Source organism: Haliotis asinina, chromosome 3 (assembly GCF_037392515.1).
Source record: "Haliotis asinina isolate JCU_RB_2024 chromosome 3, JCU_Hal_asi_v2, whole genome shotgun sequence".
Classification (NCBI taxonomy): domain Eukaryota; kingdom Metazoa; phylum Mollusca; class Gastropoda; order Lepetellida; family Haliotidae; genus Haliotis; species Haliotis asinina.
The window spans coordinates 23,486,854-23,508,854 of NC_090282.1; the positions used below are offsets into that span (position 1 = coordinate 23,486,854).

At 39.5% G+C, this 22,001-nt stretch overlaps 2 protein-coding genes across 2 annotated transcripts; one reads left to right on the plus strand and one right to left on the minus strand.

Annotated features, from left to right (window-relative positions):
• The first annotated feature begins 1,720 nt into the window (after window positions 1-1,720).
• Window positions 1,721-17,795, plus strand: LOC137277694 (flap endonuclease GEN homolog 1-like). The gene is made up of 12 exons (XM_067809574.1): window positions 1,721-1,843; window positions 3,246-3,430; window positions 4,515-4,689; window positions 6,461-6,550; window positions 6,834-6,914; window positions 7,504-7,703; window positions 8,670-8,776; window positions 9,138-9,328; window positions 10,425-10,636; window positions 11,273-11,334; window positions 13,221-13,325; window positions 13,778-17,795. Exons 2-12 carry the CDS (start codon window positions 3,267-3,269, stop codon window positions 14,947-14,949), a joined length of 2,559 nt encoding a protein of 852 aa, XP_067665675.1. The 5' UTR covers window positions 1,721-1,843; window positions 3,246-3,266; the 3' UTR covers window positions 14,950-17,795.
• On the minus strand, window positions 17,497-21,889 carry LOC137277695 (carbohydrate sulfotransferase 11-like). Its single transcript, XM_067809575.1, has 3 exons — window positions 21,772-21,889; window positions 20,796-20,890; window positions 17,497-19,758 (listed from the first exon to the last, which is right to left on the minus strand). Exons 1-3 carry the CDS (start codon window positions 21,887-21,889, stop codon window positions 18,619-18,621), a joined length of 1,353 nt encoding a protein of 450 aa, XP_067665676.1. The 3' UTR covers window positions 17,497-18,618.
• Window positions 21,890-22,001: the final 112 nt, after the last annotated feature.

A 22,001-nucleotide genomic window follows, 5' to 3' on the forward strand; every position in this document is an offset into this window, starting at 1 on the left:
ACACATGGGCATGTAACGCTAAAAACTGCCATCAAAGTAGTTACTGTCACTAACGGGGTCTCAGTACTATATATACTCCTTTCATGTAGTGCTAAGACCCTGTTGGTGACAGTACATACCTTGATAACAGATTTTAGAATTACACACCCCTATGCATCGATCTACACAAATGGGATACGCTGGCATGTGTCAACCAAGTCGGGGAGCCTGATCACCCGAGCGCGTTAGTCGCCTCTTACGACAAACATGGGTTACTGAAGATCAGTTCTAACCCAGATCATCACGTCAGGGTAATCTGCATAATAATCAATGCTGTCCAAAACAGACCATTGGATACTGAGATAATATGAGCAGTGTCAGACCCTGTGTAGGTACAATGATACAGAATCAGCTGAATGTGGTCTGTCCTCAGGGCTTCAAAGATCCCATTGCCAGATGCCCGGAACAAGTCAATTTCATTTTGGGCATTTAAATAATGGTATCTTTCTTATCCATGGGCTTTAGATAATTTCCAGATATGGTTTCAAACTGCATATAAACTCGGATTTCATTTCATATCTGCTCAAAACGGAGATATTACATTGCACAATGATAATAAAGCTGAGTTACCTTTCTTTGCTGACCCGTGAAATTCTGGGGTAGAACAGGCCTTAAGAAACCCATGCTTGCCATAAAGGCAACTATGCTTGTAATAGGCGATGAACGGGATCGGCTGGTCAGGCTCGCTGACTTAGTTGACACTGACTTAGTTGTAATTGGTCCCAGTTGCGCAGATCGATGCTCTTGCTGTTGATCACTGGATTGTCTAGTCCAGGCTTGATTATTTATAGACCGCCGCCATATAGCTGGTATATTGCTGAGTGCGTCGTAACACTAAAATCACTTACCGATGTGTTATTAGTTTTGAGACAGGCATATTTTTATGTTTCTTTAGGACACTTGACTTGGCTAATTGTTATGCTGTTTTATTCTTGTATATGTGAAATATCAGTAACATCACTAAAGTATATCAGGGATACCCATGAAGGATGTCAGTGAGATTATTTTTGTATGTTTAGAATATCAGTACTATCATGGAAGTATATCAGGGATATCAGTAACCAACATCGTTGCATTTAAGGGAGTTATTGCAATATATCAAGAATGTCATTTTGGTTATTAAAATATGTTGAGTAATGGTAATAATAAAATGGATATCAGTGATATCAGTAAGATAATAGTTCAGTGATATCAGTGACAAGAATAATGTATACAGCAATGTATAATGCTTGCCATAAAAGGCGACTATGCTTGTCGTAAGAGGCGAGTAACGGGATCGGAGGTCAGGCTTCCCACCTGCGAAGAGCGATGCTCATGCTGTTGATAACGGGATTGTACGGTCCAGACTCGATTATTTACAGACCGCCGCCATATAGCTGGAAAATTGCTGAGTGCGGCGTAAAACTAAACCAACTTGCTCAATCCAGTGTGTAAGGCACCGCAATTCCAGAACTTATGGGTCCTGTCCCAGTTTATTTGTCTGGATTTACCAGATACCAGATAAACTAGTAGTTCAGTTCATTGTCATTGGAAATGGATATTTTAAGAGTGCTTCTTGTTGATATTATGTACATAGTATTCCCTCCCTTTGCAGACTTGTTTACGGAAATGTTATTCTGCCGAGCTCAGTACAGCGCACGTGCCCTTCGAATATATAAGATTCCTCTGAACAAATCGCGAAAGGGAGCTTATTTCACAGCTGACGCTACTGTACAACATGAGGAAAATACGACGATGCAAGGCATATGAGTTTGTGCATTATCTTAAGTTAGTGGAGCACTCTTTACCAGAATTTGATCTGTAGGTACGTGTAACTCGTTGGCACTGGATATGATATATGATGACCTGCAACAGCTAGTAGATAATGCAGTCCCAGCCGAGAGTCACTCAGACTATGAGTGTCCCGAGATGCTGTCCCGTTAGCCGAGAGCCTCGATGCGGTCCTATACAGTGAAGACATGACCCTGCATTGCGGGTCTTGTCTAAAAGACAAATCAGTGTTATGTGCAATCATCTGTATTGTATATAGATTTTGAATATTTCAAATATAGTATACATTATTTCTGTCAATACGTATTGATCTAACGCACCTTTGCTATCTATGTTTGCACAGTCGACAAGTAAAAGAGAAAGTAGAGGACATTGCATTTGTAAACAGTAATCACTTGTAGCGATCCACACAAAGAATATCCCTGAACCCCCATAAAAGATGAAACCTACACCCAAAAAAGGTGGCGTGTGTGTGAGAGATAGAGACAGAATGTTTGTCTGACAATTGTATAACAATCTATATACTCTAATACATGTAATATATTGAAGAAATTATCATCTATAGTAGTTTCCATTCAATTCCAGCTACTTTTGCAGAACAGAAGATCAGTGAAGTGTCATAGCATCTCCAGACCCATCCTCAATATCTCTAGGGTATACATTCCAGTGAATCTCCACTATATCCTGGCTGTATCTATGGCTCAGGACATTGAGCCTTGGCTGACTTTTTATCCAATCAGGTGTCTATGCTGAGAAGTTGAGCATACCAATAACAACCCACTGTCCCTTTACAAATTATCTAACCAATTAAACAAGGTAACACAAACCATGCAGAGGTTATCTGAAATGGGTAGAGTTTCAGACCTGTCAGTTTGCATGATTTCCCCCAAATCTGAGTTGCAATGGGAACAAACCTTTGCATGTGCACCCTCTATCTTTGTTAACACTGGCAAGCTCGGTTGTAAAAAGCAGCTTAGCTGATTGGCTACTGTTAGAATGTGGAGCCAGCAAAGGGAGGTAATAAAATTAGATGCATCCAGGGTGTGGTGGAGACTTACCGGAAGATATACCCTGGATATATCAAGAATGCCCCAGACCATCCCTCAACTTCCACACACACACACCTATTCACAATTCAGTCCTGATACATATCAGGGCCCACTTGCACAAAGTGAATTTAGTGCTGTGACGCTCTAAAAGTCTCTGTTAGCAGGGACCATATGATAGATCTATTATACAGTCTCTGATGATAGATTATGGGAGTTATGGCCATTGCTGTGCTAAGATCACTTTGTGCAAGTGGGCCCAGCAAGGAATAGTTAAGTATTCAGTAATTTAAGTCTTTTTCCCAAGAATAATATGGCATTGCTCACAAGTATAACAACTGATATCATTGTTCAATCACAAGAACATTTAACCATGATATTTTTTTCCAGCTGTACAGCTAATCCAGAAACATGGGTGTAACAGGACTGTGGCCATTACTGTCCGGTCTAGGCACTTTGCAGCCTCTGTCCAAGTGTGCAGGGTTGACCCTTGCAGTTGACCTGAGTGCATGGATGAGTCAGGCCAGGGCAGTTGGCCCTGCCTACAAATATTCTTCACGCTTCTTCGTGATCAGGTATAATGATGTTGTGTTTCATATACTGATATATTCAATCAGTAAAACTAACCATGAGAACAGTAGCAATGAAAGAGACTACACAAGGTTTGATGGGCATGGAGTGTATCTGAGTTCCGCGTTCCATACAGGTGTGTGCGACTTTATATTGAGTTAAATCTCGGTGCCAGAGTTGTTTGTGATGTCTCAAGATGTTTTCTGACTGTAATATCATTACATCACAGCTCTCTCCCGGTGGGGCGTCACTGATTGTCTATAGAGGCGTTGTTTTGCCCTGTGAGATTCGATCTCTTTGATTGGAGATCGAATCATTTGCTCTAAGGTTTGAGAATGTATTCTCAGTTCTATTTTAGGACTGTTGCATGAAACATTTCTGTCAGGTTGTATTATCTTAAAATGGAACGGTGTATCATCAGTGTAGAGATGCACCATGAAAACAGTCAGCTCTCTGACTGACTACTTGACCGCAAACATCTCACTGAGCTGAAATCGTGATCATGTGGTATGACCTCATCCTGAAAGCAGTGAAGTTTACTGGTTAAGGTTTCATGTATTCAGTCTGTGCCATTATGCACTAACTCTGAAAGCAGAACATTCACTTGTTATCCCGATTTAGGTATAGGTTTTTAAGTCCTAAGTTTTAATTCAATGTCATGTTTGCATTTCTTTGTACTGGAGACAGACACTCAGTCTTGCAGTGATGTCATGTAGTGGGCTTGAAGTTCTGCAAGTGAAAGTAAACTATATGCTGAATAACAGATGCAAGGTTCTGATTCACGAGACGCTTATAGAGCTACGACATTCGTCTGCTTACAAAAAGGTGTAGAGTTACAACAGGTCAAAATGTTGCAAAAAGTTTGTAACTGGACTTTGGGGTTTTTTTTAAATATATTTTTGGATATAACTTTATGGGAACCCAGACATTTTCTTTAAAAAACCTATTTAGTCATCTGCAGACAATGAAAATATGTAAAACTGTGGGGTATATGGACAAAGAGTTAAATAACAATCTTTTTCTGTAATATTTCTGACTGAAATTGTTTAATATAATTGCTGATATTGGATAAACTGATTTTATAAACAGAATCATCTTCTACCGGGCAATTGAACTGTTGAAGTACGGAGTGAAGCTTTTGTTTGTGTTGGACGGTGAGGTTCCAAAGCTGAAGCAGGTTTGTCTACAGAAGCGTCAGACTGTTCGTGGATTATCAGGAGCAGGCAAATCAAGGACTTTCAGGGACAGGTCTCTCTACAAGGAAGTGAGTAAAGTGGTAACGACCCCAAACACAGTGCATTTACTACTTAATGCTAATGACATGGGCCCTTATTCTCGAAACATTCATAGCCCGAAGCAGTCTTAACTTTAATCAAAGCCAATGTGTTAAGAATGGGCTTAAGAAGTTTGTAGGACTACAAACGTTTCAAGAACAGCTAGCCTGTTTCTGATTATTGAAACTGTTAGAGGGTGGTGGACCAAATTGATGACTATTTCTAGTTGAATAAAGTGACATACGTCACGGGGTGAATAAGTACCTGATTACAAAGTTTACTGTTGATGACCATATGGCAGTTCTGACTCTGGGAATCTCTCTGTAGTCTGTTTCTGATAATTAAAGCTATTAGAGCTCAGAGTCCCTGAAAAGATTTAGCTCTTGCGGGTACTGTACCTACTGTGTGTTTTGGAGTGAGTAGTATGAATGTGTAGTGGGTGCATGTATTTCATTTTTCATTACCCACTGCTTTCAGATGTGTGGGTATTACAGAGATTTTACTCACCTAAGTATACATCCTGGAGTTAGTTTACTAAGCAAGCGTATACTGCCTTGTGTCATTACCAAAACCAACTTAAATATAATGGAAATGGCTCTGTTACACAAATTCATAAAAACATCACTCATCCTGTACTGACAGTACAACACAAGTCTTGATAGCAGTGGATGTCTGTTTCATTACACAAGCGATTGTTATTTATATATTCCATAGGCATGTTTTAGTTTTTTTGTGTGTGTCTCACATTTTAAGTGCATAATTGGTACACAACAATTATTTTTCAATGCATAATTGGAAATAAAGTGTATTTTACCTGTGTAAGCAGCGTATGTGGGCCTCTGAGAGAAAGGATACTTACTTCAGTTCTAGTGGAATAAAGTGATGTGACAAGTAAACCGGTGACAATTTCCATTCTGTGGTGAGGGGAGCAAGTGGTTTACTAAACACATATATGTATTTGGTAATAAACAACTTGATGTGACTTGCAACATGGGGTCTGAATCCCTTATTCCCAATGCAAGCTATATTTAGAACTTCAGTAAAAGCAACACTATCACAGACACACACAGCCCCACCCTGGTGCATTTCCAGTGAAGTCTCATTACATCACCATTTATTAATATTATAGCTAAGATGGATAGAATTATCATGAAAACAAATGAATGTTACTGGAAATGAGTGAGTCACTGTGACTTGATAATGCCCCCAAACTGCATGATCACGCGCCATTATCATTCCTGTTGTTGGGTGACGTCGTGAGGAGCTCAGCTCTAGATGTTCAATCTCCTATGACTTGTTTTAACTTGGGTGCATTATTGATGCTATTTCTGACTCTTACATTCGTACCTGTATCATTATGTTCTTTCTTGCCAACCGTAACGTTTCAACATACAACAAATACATTGACAGGAACTCTATCATTGCTGAGCACTGAACAAAATGGTGGTAGTATGGGCAAAGCTCAAGCTCGAATGTCATCATGCTAATTGTGATGTCACCTGTTTTGTTCTATGACATTTCCATACTTGTAAAAAGTATGTCGGTGACCTCCGTCGGTGACAGTACATGCTTCAAAACCGATGCCATCGTTTGTTTTCATTATATTTAAAATTCTAAATTAACATTTTATCTTAGCGCTAAGAGAGCTTCAAAAATTTAGACCCTAGGCATTATCATTTGCAGAGGCCCAAATTCTTTTCAACTGCCCTCCTTTGTCGGGCAGTTAATGAAAGACCTGTCTTATTTTGCATTGATTTCCAGGTAGTGGAGCTGCTTGAGAATCTCGGTCTGCCTGTCATCCACAGCCCAGGGGAAGCAGAGAAGATGTGTGCCTATATCAACTTTACAAAGGTATCTTCTTCAGTAATTATGATGTGTTGTTTCAGGTCAAATATATTTTTGAAGATTAGGAATAAGATCAACACTCAGCTTAACTAAACAAATGAAAGATGATGTTTCTTTTCTACAAGATAATATTGATTCTGGCACCTGTGTAATACATGTCAAAGCCAAAATGTATTTCTAAAGTTTCCTTTATTATTGAATTACCCAGTATGTAATTACCACCTGACAAGCATGTATTTGGTTTGTCACTTCGAGGTTTATAATTTCAATTACTTCCCTAAATGACCAGACTGCTGATGCTGTACTCACTGAAGATGGTGATGCTTTCTTGTATGGAGCACAGGTGATCATGAGAAAATTTGATAAATCTGTAAGTTTACAACCTCTGTATGCTGTAATCCTTAAAAATAGACAGTTGATCCTACATGGAAATAACTTAACACTGTAATGTCAGGACAATCATTAAATGGCTATAACTGGTGTTCAGTAACCCATGCTTGTCGTAAAAGGCTACTAACATGATCGGATGGTCAGACCTGCCGACTTTGTTGACACGTTCCATTGAATGCCAGTAGGGTAGATGGATGTTGATGCTGTTCATCACTGGATTATCTGGTATTAACACATGCAGACATCATCTTGTTTTCTGTAATGTCAGTATTGATCACATGGCACGTCTTTCGTCTATTTTCAAGGTCTGTATTCTTTGTTTGGAGGGGCCGAACATTTTTCTATTCATGTAGCTTTAGAATTTGTAGGTTCATCATGTGATATGATTTAACAAGGTGAATTTTATGATAGTAGCCAAATGTAACATGTCATAATGTGGACCTGACTGATTATGAGGCATAATACTTGTTGTTCATGCAGTTGACCACTGGTTTGCATTGTCTTTTGATGAATAACAAGCCACCAACTCTCAGTGACTACTTCAATAAATAGCATCTACTCATTCCTAGGACACTTCAGCTGTAAGGATCAGCATCGCCGATATTGAAAGTCAGCTCAGTCTCACAAGAAGAAACTTGATCGCCTTCGCCCTCTTGTCAGGGTGTGACTACAACGAGGGGGGAGTGAAGGGGGTGGGTCCGGAACACATCAGGACACTGTTTGATGAGATGAGGCAGCACTGTACCGAGGAAGAAGACATACTCAGCAGGTGTGTTGCACAAATTGTTATGTAACCATGGTAACAGCATATCACAATGCATACATATTTATTCTTTATCACAACAATAGTGTGACATGACATCTGTTAGCATCCTTGTTTATTCAGACCCGTGAGGATTTTGGGTTTGAATAGGTCACCAACAAACTATGCTGAACATATGGGCAAGTTTATGAATCATGTGTTCACGTTTGCAGCTTGTTCAGCTTGACCTGAGCTGCTCTGCATATGCATGACCCAGGAGGTCAAATGGAGGTCATACGGCAGGTCGAGTTAACTTCATTATAGGGAGCAGGTAATCTTATTAATGTTGTGTTCGCGCAAAGCATGCATATATTGGAAACATTAAACCACTTTTGAAGAAAGTTAGGACATTGCCGACGATTTCTCGACACTGGGATGTCAAACGGCAACCTTGCCTCGTCTGTTGGGACATGTTGACAATCATCTGACAAAGGCACACCTCTCCACAATAATAGATACACCCAGTTGTGACAGTCCCAGGGAGTGCTTCAGGATTCACTTGATCAGGTCAAGCTGAACAAACTGTAGTGACTCAGTTGTTTATGTGAGATCATGCCAATTGCTGGATTAGTTGGTCCAAACTCAAATAGTTACCATGGCTACAGGCTTTCATCAAACATGCAGAATATTGCAGACTTTTAACAATACCCCATGCAATACCCACAGACTAGCAAGGATTCAATGTTTGTAGATCCACCACAGATATTATACCTGGCCTGACACATTACCCTCATAACCCATGAAGGTCCCGGGGTAGAATAGGTCATCAGCAACCCATGCTTACCATAAAAGGCAACTCTGCTTGTCGTAAGAGACAACTAACAGGATCAGTTGGTCAGGCTCGCTGACTTGGCTGGCATATGTCATCGGTTCCCAGTTGGGAATCACTGGATTGTCTGGTCCAAACTCGATTATTTACTGTGAATGTTCCAGAATATCTGGATGGAAAGACAACAAGAGGCTTCAAGATCTTGTTGAGCGTAAGAAAAACCTTGACTGTATGAAGAGGGAAACACACTGCTCCCAATGTCACCATACAGGTTAGATGCAGATGCTCAGAAGATATCTATGGTTAAAACTACAAGACTTACTATATACTATTTATGATCATTTGTTTTTTCCAAACACTACCAATGTTTTGCAAATGCAGATTGAAGGAAGGGAGATAACTCTAAATGTTCTTTTTTTCCTTGTTGTGTGCAGAATCTAGCAATGGCTACAAAACATTTGTATCCATACTTCAGACAATTTGAAGTCAAAGTTCGGTAAGATAAGTACGTTGTTCACTGGTCCCTCGAACATTTCCACTATATCCGATCTCCATAACGGAAAATAAAAGACATGTTTTGTTATCATTGAGGTAGGCTATAAAATGTTCAGTTTGTTTCTATATTTATTTAGGAACAGTGACAGGTCACCAAAGTAAAGGATGTAAAGTATGCCAAACAGAGTGTGAGTGCCAGGCTGATAGTGGAGTATCCTGTAATTGTAAATGGCACGAACAACAAAGGGAGATAAATCCCTGTGTTGAGGAATTGAGAGTACGACAGAAGGCCTTGGAGGATAAGACATTTACAGACCTCTGTGAGAAAGTAGGTTTCAGTATTACAGTGCCATGTTCTGTCAATTAGAGAACCCATAGGTTGAGAGGTGTTTAGGTTAAGGATTATTTTGGTGGAGGGAGAATATTATTTATATTTTTATTTTGTCAGGATTAAAAGTTTTATTTAAAGCTTAATCAAACATAGTGATATTGTTGTGATTTTGCTTTATGAATCAAGTATTAACTCAATTATAAGATTGGGTATTTTTTTTAGTTAAAAAAACTACAGTGGAAGCTGTCTAATTCGGACTCGACTGGGACCGACTTTTGTGTCCGAATAACGAAGAGTCAGAATTGGACTGGTGAGAGTCAAGAGTTAGCTCCCTTGACCAGGAGATATGCATGCATGGTACTTTTACCATGGTGTAACATGTTTTCGGGGTAATAGCACAAAAGATGATCATGGACATTATTGCGTATCAGAAGATTACCGAAACTGTAACTCCATCAATAAATATCACCTCATCTTTTATAAATAATTTATTGTTAGAATGTTCTGTCGTGTGGTGGTTTCCAATGCAACACACATTCCATGTCTTGTCCGTAAGCACGAGCGTTAGAAGTGACGTACCATGTTTTCATGGTACAGGCTATTTTGCGGGATAACGCCCTTGTATGGAAGCGCGTGTGATGCAGTCTTCACTGAGTGAGTCGTGTCAGCTTGCTGAACTTCTTTGTTAATTCCTTTTGTTAATTGGTTATCATCACACCTGATAATCCATTTGAAGTCGGTAATCAGCTAACTACAAAGCACTTCCGCCTTATACGATCTCACTAGACCGAATTAATTAGCGATGTTTTCATAGTAAATTACCTTGAAGGGCGGAGATTTCAGTCCAAAATCCAAGTTACATGAAGTCCGAATTAGTTAGCCTATATGTAATAATAACTTAGTTAACTTCTGCCAGGACCAACAATTCGGTCCGAATTATATAGAAAACCAAGTTACTAAGGGTTCGAGTAAGACAGCTTCCACTGTACTTGCAATATATTGCAATACAAATCACAATATATGCTTTCAAATCGCAATATTTCACAATATTAAATTCTCTGCAGTATCCACCCCAACTATTTCATGTCTTCAGATTATTCTGGAGTTCACTGATGTCAGCCGAGAGAAGAGTTTGATGAAGATGATGTCCTTCAACCAGAAGCGTCCATGTTTGGGAAGACTATGTCAGTCACTGAATAAGTTTCTTCGCATGGACAGAGCTAAAGTGGTGACAGCCATGATCCCAGTGTTGGCCTATATGCAGCTGAGAGAGGAATTTGATTGGTCAGGTTTTAAGCCAATCAGGTGAGAAAGAATCTAAAGACAGACAAAAAGAGGTTTAGGGATTTACTTGTACCCAAGTTGGTATACAGGCCAAGCTCATAAGAGAAACTCAATATTGAAAGCATATAAATGAGACAAGAGTATTGTCACGGTTTGACTCCTGAGACAATAAAAATCAACTAGAATTTATGCAGCATATATATTATTTTCATGAAGTACAGGATAATAATTTCATACACATCAGCATCTGTTGTGCAAGCTCTTACATCAGTACGATTTGGTTTGGTTATTGTTGAATGCGGCATTCAGCAATATTCCAGCTATATGGAGGCAGTCTGTGAATACTCAGGTCTGGACCAGACAATCAAGTGATCAGCAGCATGAGCATCATTCTAAACAATTGGGATCATATGACATGCGTCAACCAAGTCAGCAAGACTGACCACCTGATCCAGTAAGTCAACTCTTAAGACAAGCATGGGTTGCTGAAGACCAGTTCTATCCCAGATGGTCACAGGTACATAATTAAGACACAGATGGTATGTCTGTATCATTACATTACGTTAATCAAGTAACTGCAGACATCTAACATGTCTAAACAGCATCTTTACTCACAGTCCAACATTGATCTGTATAAGTTCTTGTTGACTATTTCAGCATACAGAAGGCATGTCAGAGAAACTTTGTGGATTGCTATCAGACTATTTGGTCCAAGTTAGGTAAGCTGCAGTGTGAAGAGCACCCAGACATATACATCTGGAAGACATTTCCAGTGGCTTGTTACTGGAATGGTAAAAAGGACTAAAGCCTTCATGAATAAATGTGTTTGTAGGAACAACCCTCTTGCTATAGATAGCCATCACTATTTGCCTCAGTTTATCTGAGCCACTGGTGACTTTATTACCCCAATGTGTTTCTTGCATGTTGACCCCCAGACATTCATGTAATGATAACTTACTTTGTTAACTGGCCGCCAGGGCCTGCTGCAGTCTGCAGGCTTTAAAATCTACAGGCCCTGAAAGAAATCTAAAAGCCAATTTTGTCACACTGTTTCTACAAAATCAGTGAACAAACCCAATGGCAAAGAAAGATGTGTTTACTAGTATTTGTTAAAGATTGGTTAAAGACATTCCTATGCGAAAAACGCTGCAGTGAGACTTATCATAGCATGATGGATTATGGAAAATTCCTGAACGTTAACGAAAGGAGCAAGAAAAACAGGAATGATTTCAGTTGTTTAAAAAGACATTATTTACTGGAGGCCATAAAGGACCTGCAAATATTTGAAACTGCTGGCCCATACAGTGAGGAGATGGGCCTCCAGACTGGCAATTATTTCGAACTGTTTCTATCATTGAAATGTGACAAGTGTAGCAAAATGTTTTGTTTGAGGGGCATTCTATCAACTTCTTTATTTTGACAATGGCACCGTTTCATTATGGATTCTCTATACTGTTTTCAAGCATATGGCATTTGCGCAAACTGCTGACCATGGTGTCAAACTTAGGGTTGTTGAGCACCACAGTAGCCTTGTCCTACGCTTGAAAATAATGCAACAGTTTGAAATGGTGCCATTGTCAAAATAAAGAATTTTCTCATCTATAAGGTTTTGTCACCTATGTAGTAAAATGCAAGGAAACTCTCTCTGCTCACAAATAAGAAGGCCATCCCCAAAGTCAAACACCACATCTGCAGAAGAGTCTGTTGCAGCCTCAAACAATTTAAAGTTTTGTCGAATTTATCGAGACTGTACAGGAGGTTCATGTATCTGTGTAAAATATTCAAACTATGCCCCAGATCTGGAATCAGGCAAACCAGTCATCACTGTAGTATACTTTGATACAATACAGCAGTCCCACACCTTCTGTATGTGAACTACATCACTATGTGATAGAGCTATGACGATATATTGTAGTATCGATAATCGTTATACTTTAACGGACGATGAATATGTCTATGTTTTTTTTCCTCTCGTGATATGTATCATTGTCCTTAAAATTGTTAATTTTCATTAGAAATTGACAGTTATGCCAAGATAGACACTGTTACTTGATATTAAAATATATGTTTTCAAAAGAAAGTAACTTAAGATAGAATATCATGATGAACATTGAATCATATCGTATCATTCCAAGATATTGTGATAACTATCGTATCATGAATTTTGTGTGTCGTCACACCTCTACTATGTGATGTCATCAATGTATGCAATCACGCCATCCCCACATTAGTAAATGATCTACCGCCCTCACAGATGTTTGTTATTATTTGTTCCTGCCATGATATATGTCAGTAACGATATTCTTCACGTGGCAGACTTTCAGACTGAACCATTGGGTCTTATGGAGTGAGGTCTTCCCTCTGTGGTTGGTTGTCACTGGGGAAATGGTTTCATTTCAATCACTCTTTAGAAAACCCACTGGTTGTTTATTAGAGCATGTATCAGAGCAAATACGGTACCAAAGATTTAGGAATTGAGATCACTATACAATATGTCCAGATTATATCCTGTGTTAGCAATGACATGCAAGTGTCATTTCAGTGTCATGTCAGTGTCATGTCAGTGTCATGCCAATTTTCCTTTAACCTCCTTAATGTCTGATAGATGAGGACCACTGGACCATGGGAGAGTTCTACACTGTTGATGTGGAAGAGAACTTGTTTAAGACAAGATACCCAGAACTTGTCTCATGTTTTCAGGAGGAAATAGGTATGTTGAGTAATCAAGGCAACAAGACGCTGATGCTAGTAGGTTTACCTTTAAATAACCTTTGTAAAAATTTCATACCAAACTCAGACATTGGCCTTTCATACAGAAATGTCCTTGCAATGATATATACAGTGACACATCATCAGTTCCAATGGCACAAATCCATGCTCATGCTGTTGATCACTGGATTGTGTGGTCCAGGCTCGATTATTTACAGAACGCCACCATATAGCTGGAATATTGCTGAGTGCAGCATAAATCCAAACTCACTCACTCACTCACTTACTCACTCACTCCTGTCTTGTGATTTCTTGATACTGAATTAATGAGAATGAAAAAGTACGTCATGTTTTTGCAATACAAGGAGGTCCCTCTGGTAAAGCAAAACAGACATGTGCAATGCTCAGTATATCAGTGACTTGAATGATTTTCATATTATGTTATTTGTTCAGCCAAGAAGAAGAAGGTTCCTGTAACTCCTGTCCATCAGCCCAACATCAGAGGTATGCTGCTGAAGCCGGGATCTCTACGGAAGAAGGCGGAACACAAAAGACAAAATGAAGACACTCCTGTGAAACGCAGTCTAAATCAGCAGGAGGAACATGTGAACAAGTGCAAGAAGAAAATTGACTTTGATGCTACAGGACTGACTTCACACTTTAGTCAGAAGCAAGAACAGGATTCATCTTCTCAACAGCTTGGGAGGATGTCTAATGTGATATCCATAGATGACAGTCAGCTCAGGCAGGTGTCAACTCAGATACCTGTAGATGATGCTCCACAACAGAGGCAGGTGTCAAGTCCGATACCTGTAGATGATGTGCCACAACAGAAGCAGCTGTCTAGTCAGATACCTGTAGATGATGCACCACGATCGAGGCAGCTGTCTAGTCAGATACCTGTAGATGATGACCCACAACCCAGGCAGGTATCCAGTCAAGACAGTGAAGTGGTCAACAGTTCTTGTCAATCATCTAAAGATCGTTGTAGAGATGAAGATGAGTGGCATTCTTTGATGTCTGAGGATTTGTTCTCATATGACGATGATGTTGGTGATGATGATGGTGGTGAGGATGTGAAAAATGAAGATGTAGTTGTTATTGTAAGTGATAGTCAAGACTCTGACAGCTGTAATACTCTCAGCAATGCTGTAAAGCAAAACTTGCCAGTGGGTCTGGAAGATTCCGAATCCAACCCCCAAAGTACAGACAGTGATGTCATGGTAGTGAGAAGCAGTGTCTCAGCTCCTGACCTGGCACTTGACTTTGATATAGACCAAGGTGCAGATGCTCCTGAAGATCGTCCCGAGGCTGCTTCTGAATTCTTCCTTCAAATTCCAGCAGAAGAAACTGGTTCCACATCTGAGGAAGATGCTATACCTGTTACTGATGAAAGTTCTACCACTTCTGTTATTGTGCTTCATTCAGATTCAGATGTTGACGATGAGACACTTTCTGGAATAGGCACTAGTGCAAGGAAAAGGGCTGTTTCAGGAAGTGTACAAAAGCCTGCTAAGGCACGTAAATACACAAAAAGAAAAGGAAAAGAACCTATGAAGAAGTGCAATTTTAAATCAAATCAAACGCAAATACACAACTATTTTCCATTCAAAAAGAAAAACTAGTTAAGATCTGATTCTGACAAAGTTGTATTATTGTAAAGCATACTTTCACACCCAATACACGATCAACCCAGTGATTGTGAACAGTCTCTTTGAACGTACGGTCCCTGTATGCAAAACATGAATAAACGTCAGCTCAAGGATTGACAGCATTAAGGAAATTTCACATATACATACTAACTTTTCTAACTTTATACATGACTCTTACATGATACAACAGTTACCTAGAAGCTCCTGTAACAAATGGGGCATAGTCATGTTGTTGTCATGGTCACCATGGTTTCCTGTACAGAGTTCTACCCCTTAGATGTGCCACAATCCCATGAATCTATGCCTATCCTTAGCAGGCTCATGAATCTTGACCTGTCCTTAGTGAACTCATGAATCTACTTATTTGTGTCCATAGTGGGCTCATGAATCTGTTCCTGTCCTTGGCGAGCAGAAGACTTCAACTTACCAAATGATATAATGACTGCCCAGTTTGACTAACATGACACAATATCATGTTTACACTTGGGTATATATAGAGTGTTGTATACACATCAGACAATATTTCAGTTACTTCAGAGTCACACAAAGGTGAACACTTCCACAATGCAGAGGATTGAGTGTCTGCACAGAAAGTGACTGGTAAGGGTTCAGTCCCCAGGTCTTTCATACCTAACGACGTTAAAATATGGTGCTTGTAGTTACCCTGACTTTTAGCACGATGGGACTTCTTGGCTTGAAGTCAGTGTAATGTGTTTGTATGGAGTATCCTTGTCAAAATGTGAATGATATGTCATTGGGCTAGCACATCCAGCACAGTAATGCACAGTATCCACCTAGAAACCTGTGTACAGAAGTGCAATAAGTATTTCATACTGCAGGATGGGGAGACCTGTTGCATGTATATTTTTGTGTATGAAAGTATCTTCCAAACGTGCTGATACTGATTTTTTTAAGGAGTGAAGATCTGTGATAGAATGTGTCTTCAGTAGATCATGTGTGTTTTGTCCCCATGAAGATGTGGGTCCAATTCCACAAAGTGTTCCTGACGTTACATGACATGTATACTCTTTAGTTTACCATTGATTTACAAATGCCGTAGCAATATGAATATTTGTGGATTGGGACCCTGGGTTAGACTGTGTTTGTGATTTTTTTTTAAGTTGTCTGGATGACAAAACTGATCATGTCAGTACCTGAAATCCTATGGTGAACTTCCTCTGCCAGGAGGAGCTGAAGTTGCTTTATCACACTTGACTGTAATTGGGACAGGGTCCTGTCTTTTACCAGATGGAAAGCAGCATGTGATATTTTGTTGCTTTTTGTTATGTGAAAGGCGTTTTACTATTTAGTATGTTTGTTCATCTCATTTGTCTGTTTCATGAGAGCTGTTGTGGCTGTTTTATTCCAGTTGCTTTGGCCCAGGGAGCACTTTTGTTTCTAGAACACACTTGTTTGTAGCTGTGTCATTTGTCCAACATTGCAGTATTTAGTATGAAAGTGCGTTTAGGTGTTGTTGCAAAGTTTCATGGCTCCAGGATGCTAAATTACTGGTATAAAATATGGAGCATATGGTTCTTTCGGTCATTTTTGTATGTATGCCTTATCTTACTAAAAATGTTTTATAGTTCAAATTCTTTATTATACAAGGTCACAACTTATAATAAAGAAGCTGAACCATAAAGCATTTTTAGTTTGATTCCTCCAACTTCTAAATGCCTTTAAAACAACTTATGCCTTTTCTTGTCCACTCTGATTTTGTCATTCTGACCTTAGACTATGTGAAGCCTGTGCAGAAATTTTGACCGGCTGTGATAAAGAATTTTACCATGACATGAGTACATACTGGATTGTGATTGGTTAATCCAAGTCATTCAAGGATATGTAATCATGTTATATTTGATTTTCCAGAATTGCAGAATGTATTTTTTAAATCGTAATATAATGGTTAAGGTAGAATGGAGATAAAAGTACGGTGTTGGAAAATGTGAAGTATATAATGAAATTATAATAGCTCTAATTATTTTATTTAAAATCTCATGCTATTTGTTTGGTTTTTAAATCAGTTTTAGAGCTATTATTGTTTTGTCATATAACACTGTATGTTTATCTCCTAAATAGTCCCACTCTTGCAGCATCATATAAGCTTGTGTTTGTTTTGTTTTTGTTTTGTTTTTTCATTGTCATTTATTTGCTTCCGAACTATGAATCAATTTAAGCACTATTACCCAGTGTACCCACTGAACTATCATAATTTCGTTATTTTCCTCCGATTTCCATCACAGTATTTATATCTCCTATATTCCTACTCTTGCACGTGTCATATGAGCTTTTGGTCTTTTTTGTCATTTATTTGTTACCGAATTATAATTAATTGAAACACTATTACCCAGAGTTCTAAATCTGAGAATTTTAATAAAATATCTGAAACATTGTGTGAAAAGCAATATATGAAATATATTCAACAACTCACCTGCTGTCTTATTGGTTGAGGTAGGTGATAAGAGACATAAAGGAACATGGATGGCCTTTGGAACATGGAACCACTTTGAAGGATTTCTAGAACATGTCTAAATCGTTTTTATTGTGTGGCCCTAAAAACATACTGTCAGCACTCAGTATGTTCCTTTGACCAAAGCACACATGAACATCGCCCTGTTAATCGTGAAAAGAACTATCTGAAAATGTATAGCTATACCTTACTTGTATCATTAGTATTTCTGGTAATAATCTGTGTTCCATTAATGCGTTCATTTTGATTATGACTTTTTGCTGCGACTTTCACGTAACTCCTGTTTGAGTCTGTTCAGTTATCATCGAACCATACATATGCCGTTGTTTAAATAAAGCTTTGAAGTGTATTAAGCATTTGTTTTTCATGTCCTGTTCTGTCGCATTTGTCACAACTAGCTGTGAGAATTGTAGCCCCTTCAGCAGCCAGGATCAACTGGTTGTTGACCAGAGCCCTTTCTTGGCCTCATATTTCAGTGACTGCCATAAGGCACTATGTATTAGTGCTAGGATTGTATTGTATAATAGTTCCAGGAGGGCCTACACTTAACGTAGTCCTGCGATAGCTAGTAGGCTTCGTGAAACGCGTACCAGAATCATCCAGCAAAATTTTGACTCGTCACAATGAGTCATAAAGTTTAGTAGTCGTGTCTATGAGACATCTTAATGTGCTACTTCTACGCGAGCAGCCATAGCACTGCCACATCAAACCTGTTCTTAAGTTCCTGCAATGGCTCCAAGTCAGAATCCAAATCCAAGAACAGAATCCAGTTCAAAGTCCTCACACTGACCTACCAATGTGTCCACGGAACTGCGCCAAGCTATCGTATCGATTGGTCTGTCAGTATGATCTTGCCAGAACGCTCACACCATGTTCGCATCACAGTCTTATTTTTCTGCGTACAAAAGTGAAACCTTCGGATGTCGATCATTCTCAACGTGTCGGCAAACCTCTGGAACGTTCTCCCAGCTGAATGCCAGCTCAAAACGTCCATACCCAACTAGTACTGTGGGTTCCACCTGTGCTGTACGTGTACGTTCTACTCTCCCAGTGGGGCTCTGAGCATACTCTTTGTATGGAATTAAGTGCTCTGTAATCAACCATATTTGTATCCTCATCCCTAATTTCTTTGATAGGTCACGTATCATTCCGCAATAGGTATTAGAAACGTTTCACCTCAAGATGTCGTAAAAATCATACTCTAGAGCAGACCTGTCCTTCATATCTTTCTCCATGGCGTCTAGATGAGGTCCTGTAATGTCATAGCCAAACAGCTCGAAATCGAGCCTAAACATATTCCTCAGCTTGTCAAGTGTGGATTTTGTTAACTGCCGATATGCCTGAATAAAAGCGGCAGTCCTACTCCCTCTGTCGCGTCTTTCGGACGTTTTGTACAATGTCACAACCATGTCTGCGAAATCTTCCATCGATATTGTTCTACTCTGCTGTTCCGAAAGAGGAAACCGTTCTTTCAAATCCAAGATGTTTGCAATTTTAAATCGTCTCCATACTCTTCGCAAAATGTCTTGAAATGGCATATATCTCTCCAGATCTTCTCTGTACTGAAAAGCCTTCCCAGATATATCCAGAATTGTGTCAATTGTTGCCTCTTGTTTAAAATCTTTAAACACCAGCCAATCCGACGCATTTACCATGCTGACGATGTGGAACACATCCGTTTTGAATGTCTCCAGCTTCCCAATGACGTTATACTTGACATTACAAACGTCACATATACGGGAAATGGGTTTAAAATGATTGTCAAGGTATTTATCCTCCGTTGTTAAAACGTACTCAATAAATTCTGAAAATGTTACATCGTGTCCGTACCAATATTTTTTCAATGGAGCACGGTGCATTTCATAAACAATAATTTTCCCAAGATTCCAGAATGACAAATTCGGCGTCAAGAATTTATCAATGTAAGCTGAAAATAATCTTTCAAATGGATCTCTGGTAAACATGAACTTGACATATCTTTCGGAGATTATGTGTGTAAGGTTACTGCCTTCAACAACAGCTTCCATGATGTTTTTGATTGCAACGCGTCTTCCGCTTGAACACTGTTCATACAAAAGCTTGAACGGTGTTTTCAGCCCAATAGCCTGTCTCCGCAACACTTGCAAGGTTCGTTTCCAGAATGTGCATCCGACCTTGGGAACTAAACAGTACAGGAGCTTATATTCCTCCGCAAACCAGGATCTGTGCAGGAACGTTGTCATTGACAACGATGAGCTGGATGTGTTACGGGATTCGCACACGCGTCGGATCTGTTCTTGGCGTTTTCTGTATACAGATGGATCTGGAGACGCCTGAAGCAAAGCATATGTTATTACATTTTTCGTACATTAAAGGCATTACAGTTTGTTTGTGTGTTTGTTTGTTTGTTGTTTAACCCCACATTCAGCAATATTCCAGCCATATGCAGGCGACATGTAAATAATCGAGTCAATCTAATATAGTAATCAGTCGCATGCCGAAGCAAGCAAGCCAATTGTTTCATGCAAACCCGATAAATGTTGCTAAGCTTTATTTTAAGATAGTATTGAGGGCTTGCCCAACGTTTTTAGCAACAATTATGTGTAGGCCTGGACTGTTTGATTATGGTAGCTACACCCTTGTGAACATCGTTCCACGAAATTGGTAATGAAGTCTGGACAAGACAATCCAGTGATCCACATCATGAGCATCAATCTATACAAACGGGAACCGATGACGTGTGTCAACAAAGTCAGCGAATCTGACCACCCGGTCCTGTTAGTTGCCCCTGACGACATTAAAGACTCTGGGATACGGGTGCCTACGCATTCGAATGTGCCGTAATTGTATTTGCTGAGCTGCACCTAAGGCGTGTCCAAAACATTAATCTGGTGGTATTAATCGTTGTTTTCGTATCCCTGATGCAACGATTTTAGGTTTACTTCTTTGAAGGACACTTTAGAAGTTGCATAGATGAAGGAAAACCAAGTTCTATGGATCGTCAACTATTGCAATAAAGAAGCTGACTATCCTTAGAATTTGGTTTTCCTTGATTCTAGGTTTGTAAGCACATCCTCCCGTGCTCATTGATGCCCCCAAAGTGGTATACGTGGAAGATTTGCATCTCTACTGGCTTTCAACTCCAACCATGCTGATTCGTGTAATGACTGAAACACTGTTCAAAGTGACTTGCACCAAACTGACACCAAACACACATAAGCCATGCTTAATCCCAAGTACGTGCTTTGTAATATTAATCACTGGTTCAACATCTATTATTTAGTGGCTGCCGCTGTGTTATCGGCGTTAAACAAGATTCCAGTCAAGTAAAGTATAAATATGTATCTCACCAAATTGCCTCTGTGCTTACCTGGATCTTCTCTTTTGTTTTCAACTCTTTGAACAGCAGTCTATGATGATTAATCACCATTTTACTCAAGCGTGCAAATCGAGCTTTTGACGGGTCTAGAAAAAGAACGATAAATGTTCTATAGAACTGAAATTTAGTTGCAACAGAAGACAATGATGACACTGAAAAATTAGGTGATGTTATAAATCCTATGAGACCCGTCAAGGTCCAGGGTAGAGGAGGCCTTCAGCAACATATGCTTCCCATAAAAGGCAACTATGCGAGGCAACTGAGGCGAGGCGACTAACGGGATCGGGTGGTCAGACTAGCTGACTTGGTTGACACATGTCATCGGTTCCCCATTGCGCAGATCGATGCTCATGTTGTCGATCACTGGATTGTCTGGTCCAGACTCGATTATTTACAGACCGTCGCCATATAGCTGGAATATTGCTAAGTGCGACGTAAAACTAAACTCACTCACTCACTCACTCACTCACAAAAAGGGATTTAGTTTATTATAGCAAATATCAAAATACAAGTCATATTTAATTCGTAAACCATTGTCTTGAGTGAAATATACGGCCAACACGCTGTGAAAACTTTTGTGAAGTGACTTGATTGTGACGTCACAGGGGTATGAGGAGGAGAGTCACATGGAGGTTACACTCGGTATTGTCTTAAAATCGTTAAGATGCGCAAATGGCATTTTGAATGTTCAGATTCCTAATAAAATCAGCATTAACATTCCAGGACATACTTGTACAGACGTAGTTTTGTGTGAAAATCAATGTTTTGTTAACGATGAGCAATCATCATCACAAAATCAACATGAATTTAATTTATTTTGTGTCTTTTTTGTGTGTCAAAGGATCATACGGGTCAGAAAACCTCATGTTTTCACACTGTGGTCACCACGAGAAGTTTTATATAAGTCTTGAAATCCTGTCACTGCGACAATACAGGGTGTGCTTTGTGTATAGACATATCAACATACCGTTTGGACGGATTACGACAAACAGAGTCACCAGTCCAACGACGACAACGCTGGCGAATCGAAGCCGATTTTGTCTTGATTTGTGTATTCCGCATAGCTGTCGACGACACCACTTCATTCTGCAACTGCCGCATTTGAAAAATGTGACTAATACCCAGCATGGGGCCAAAATGTGTTCAGAGCGTATACATGCAAACATATACTACTGAGGCGTAACGGTTCCTCGCCAG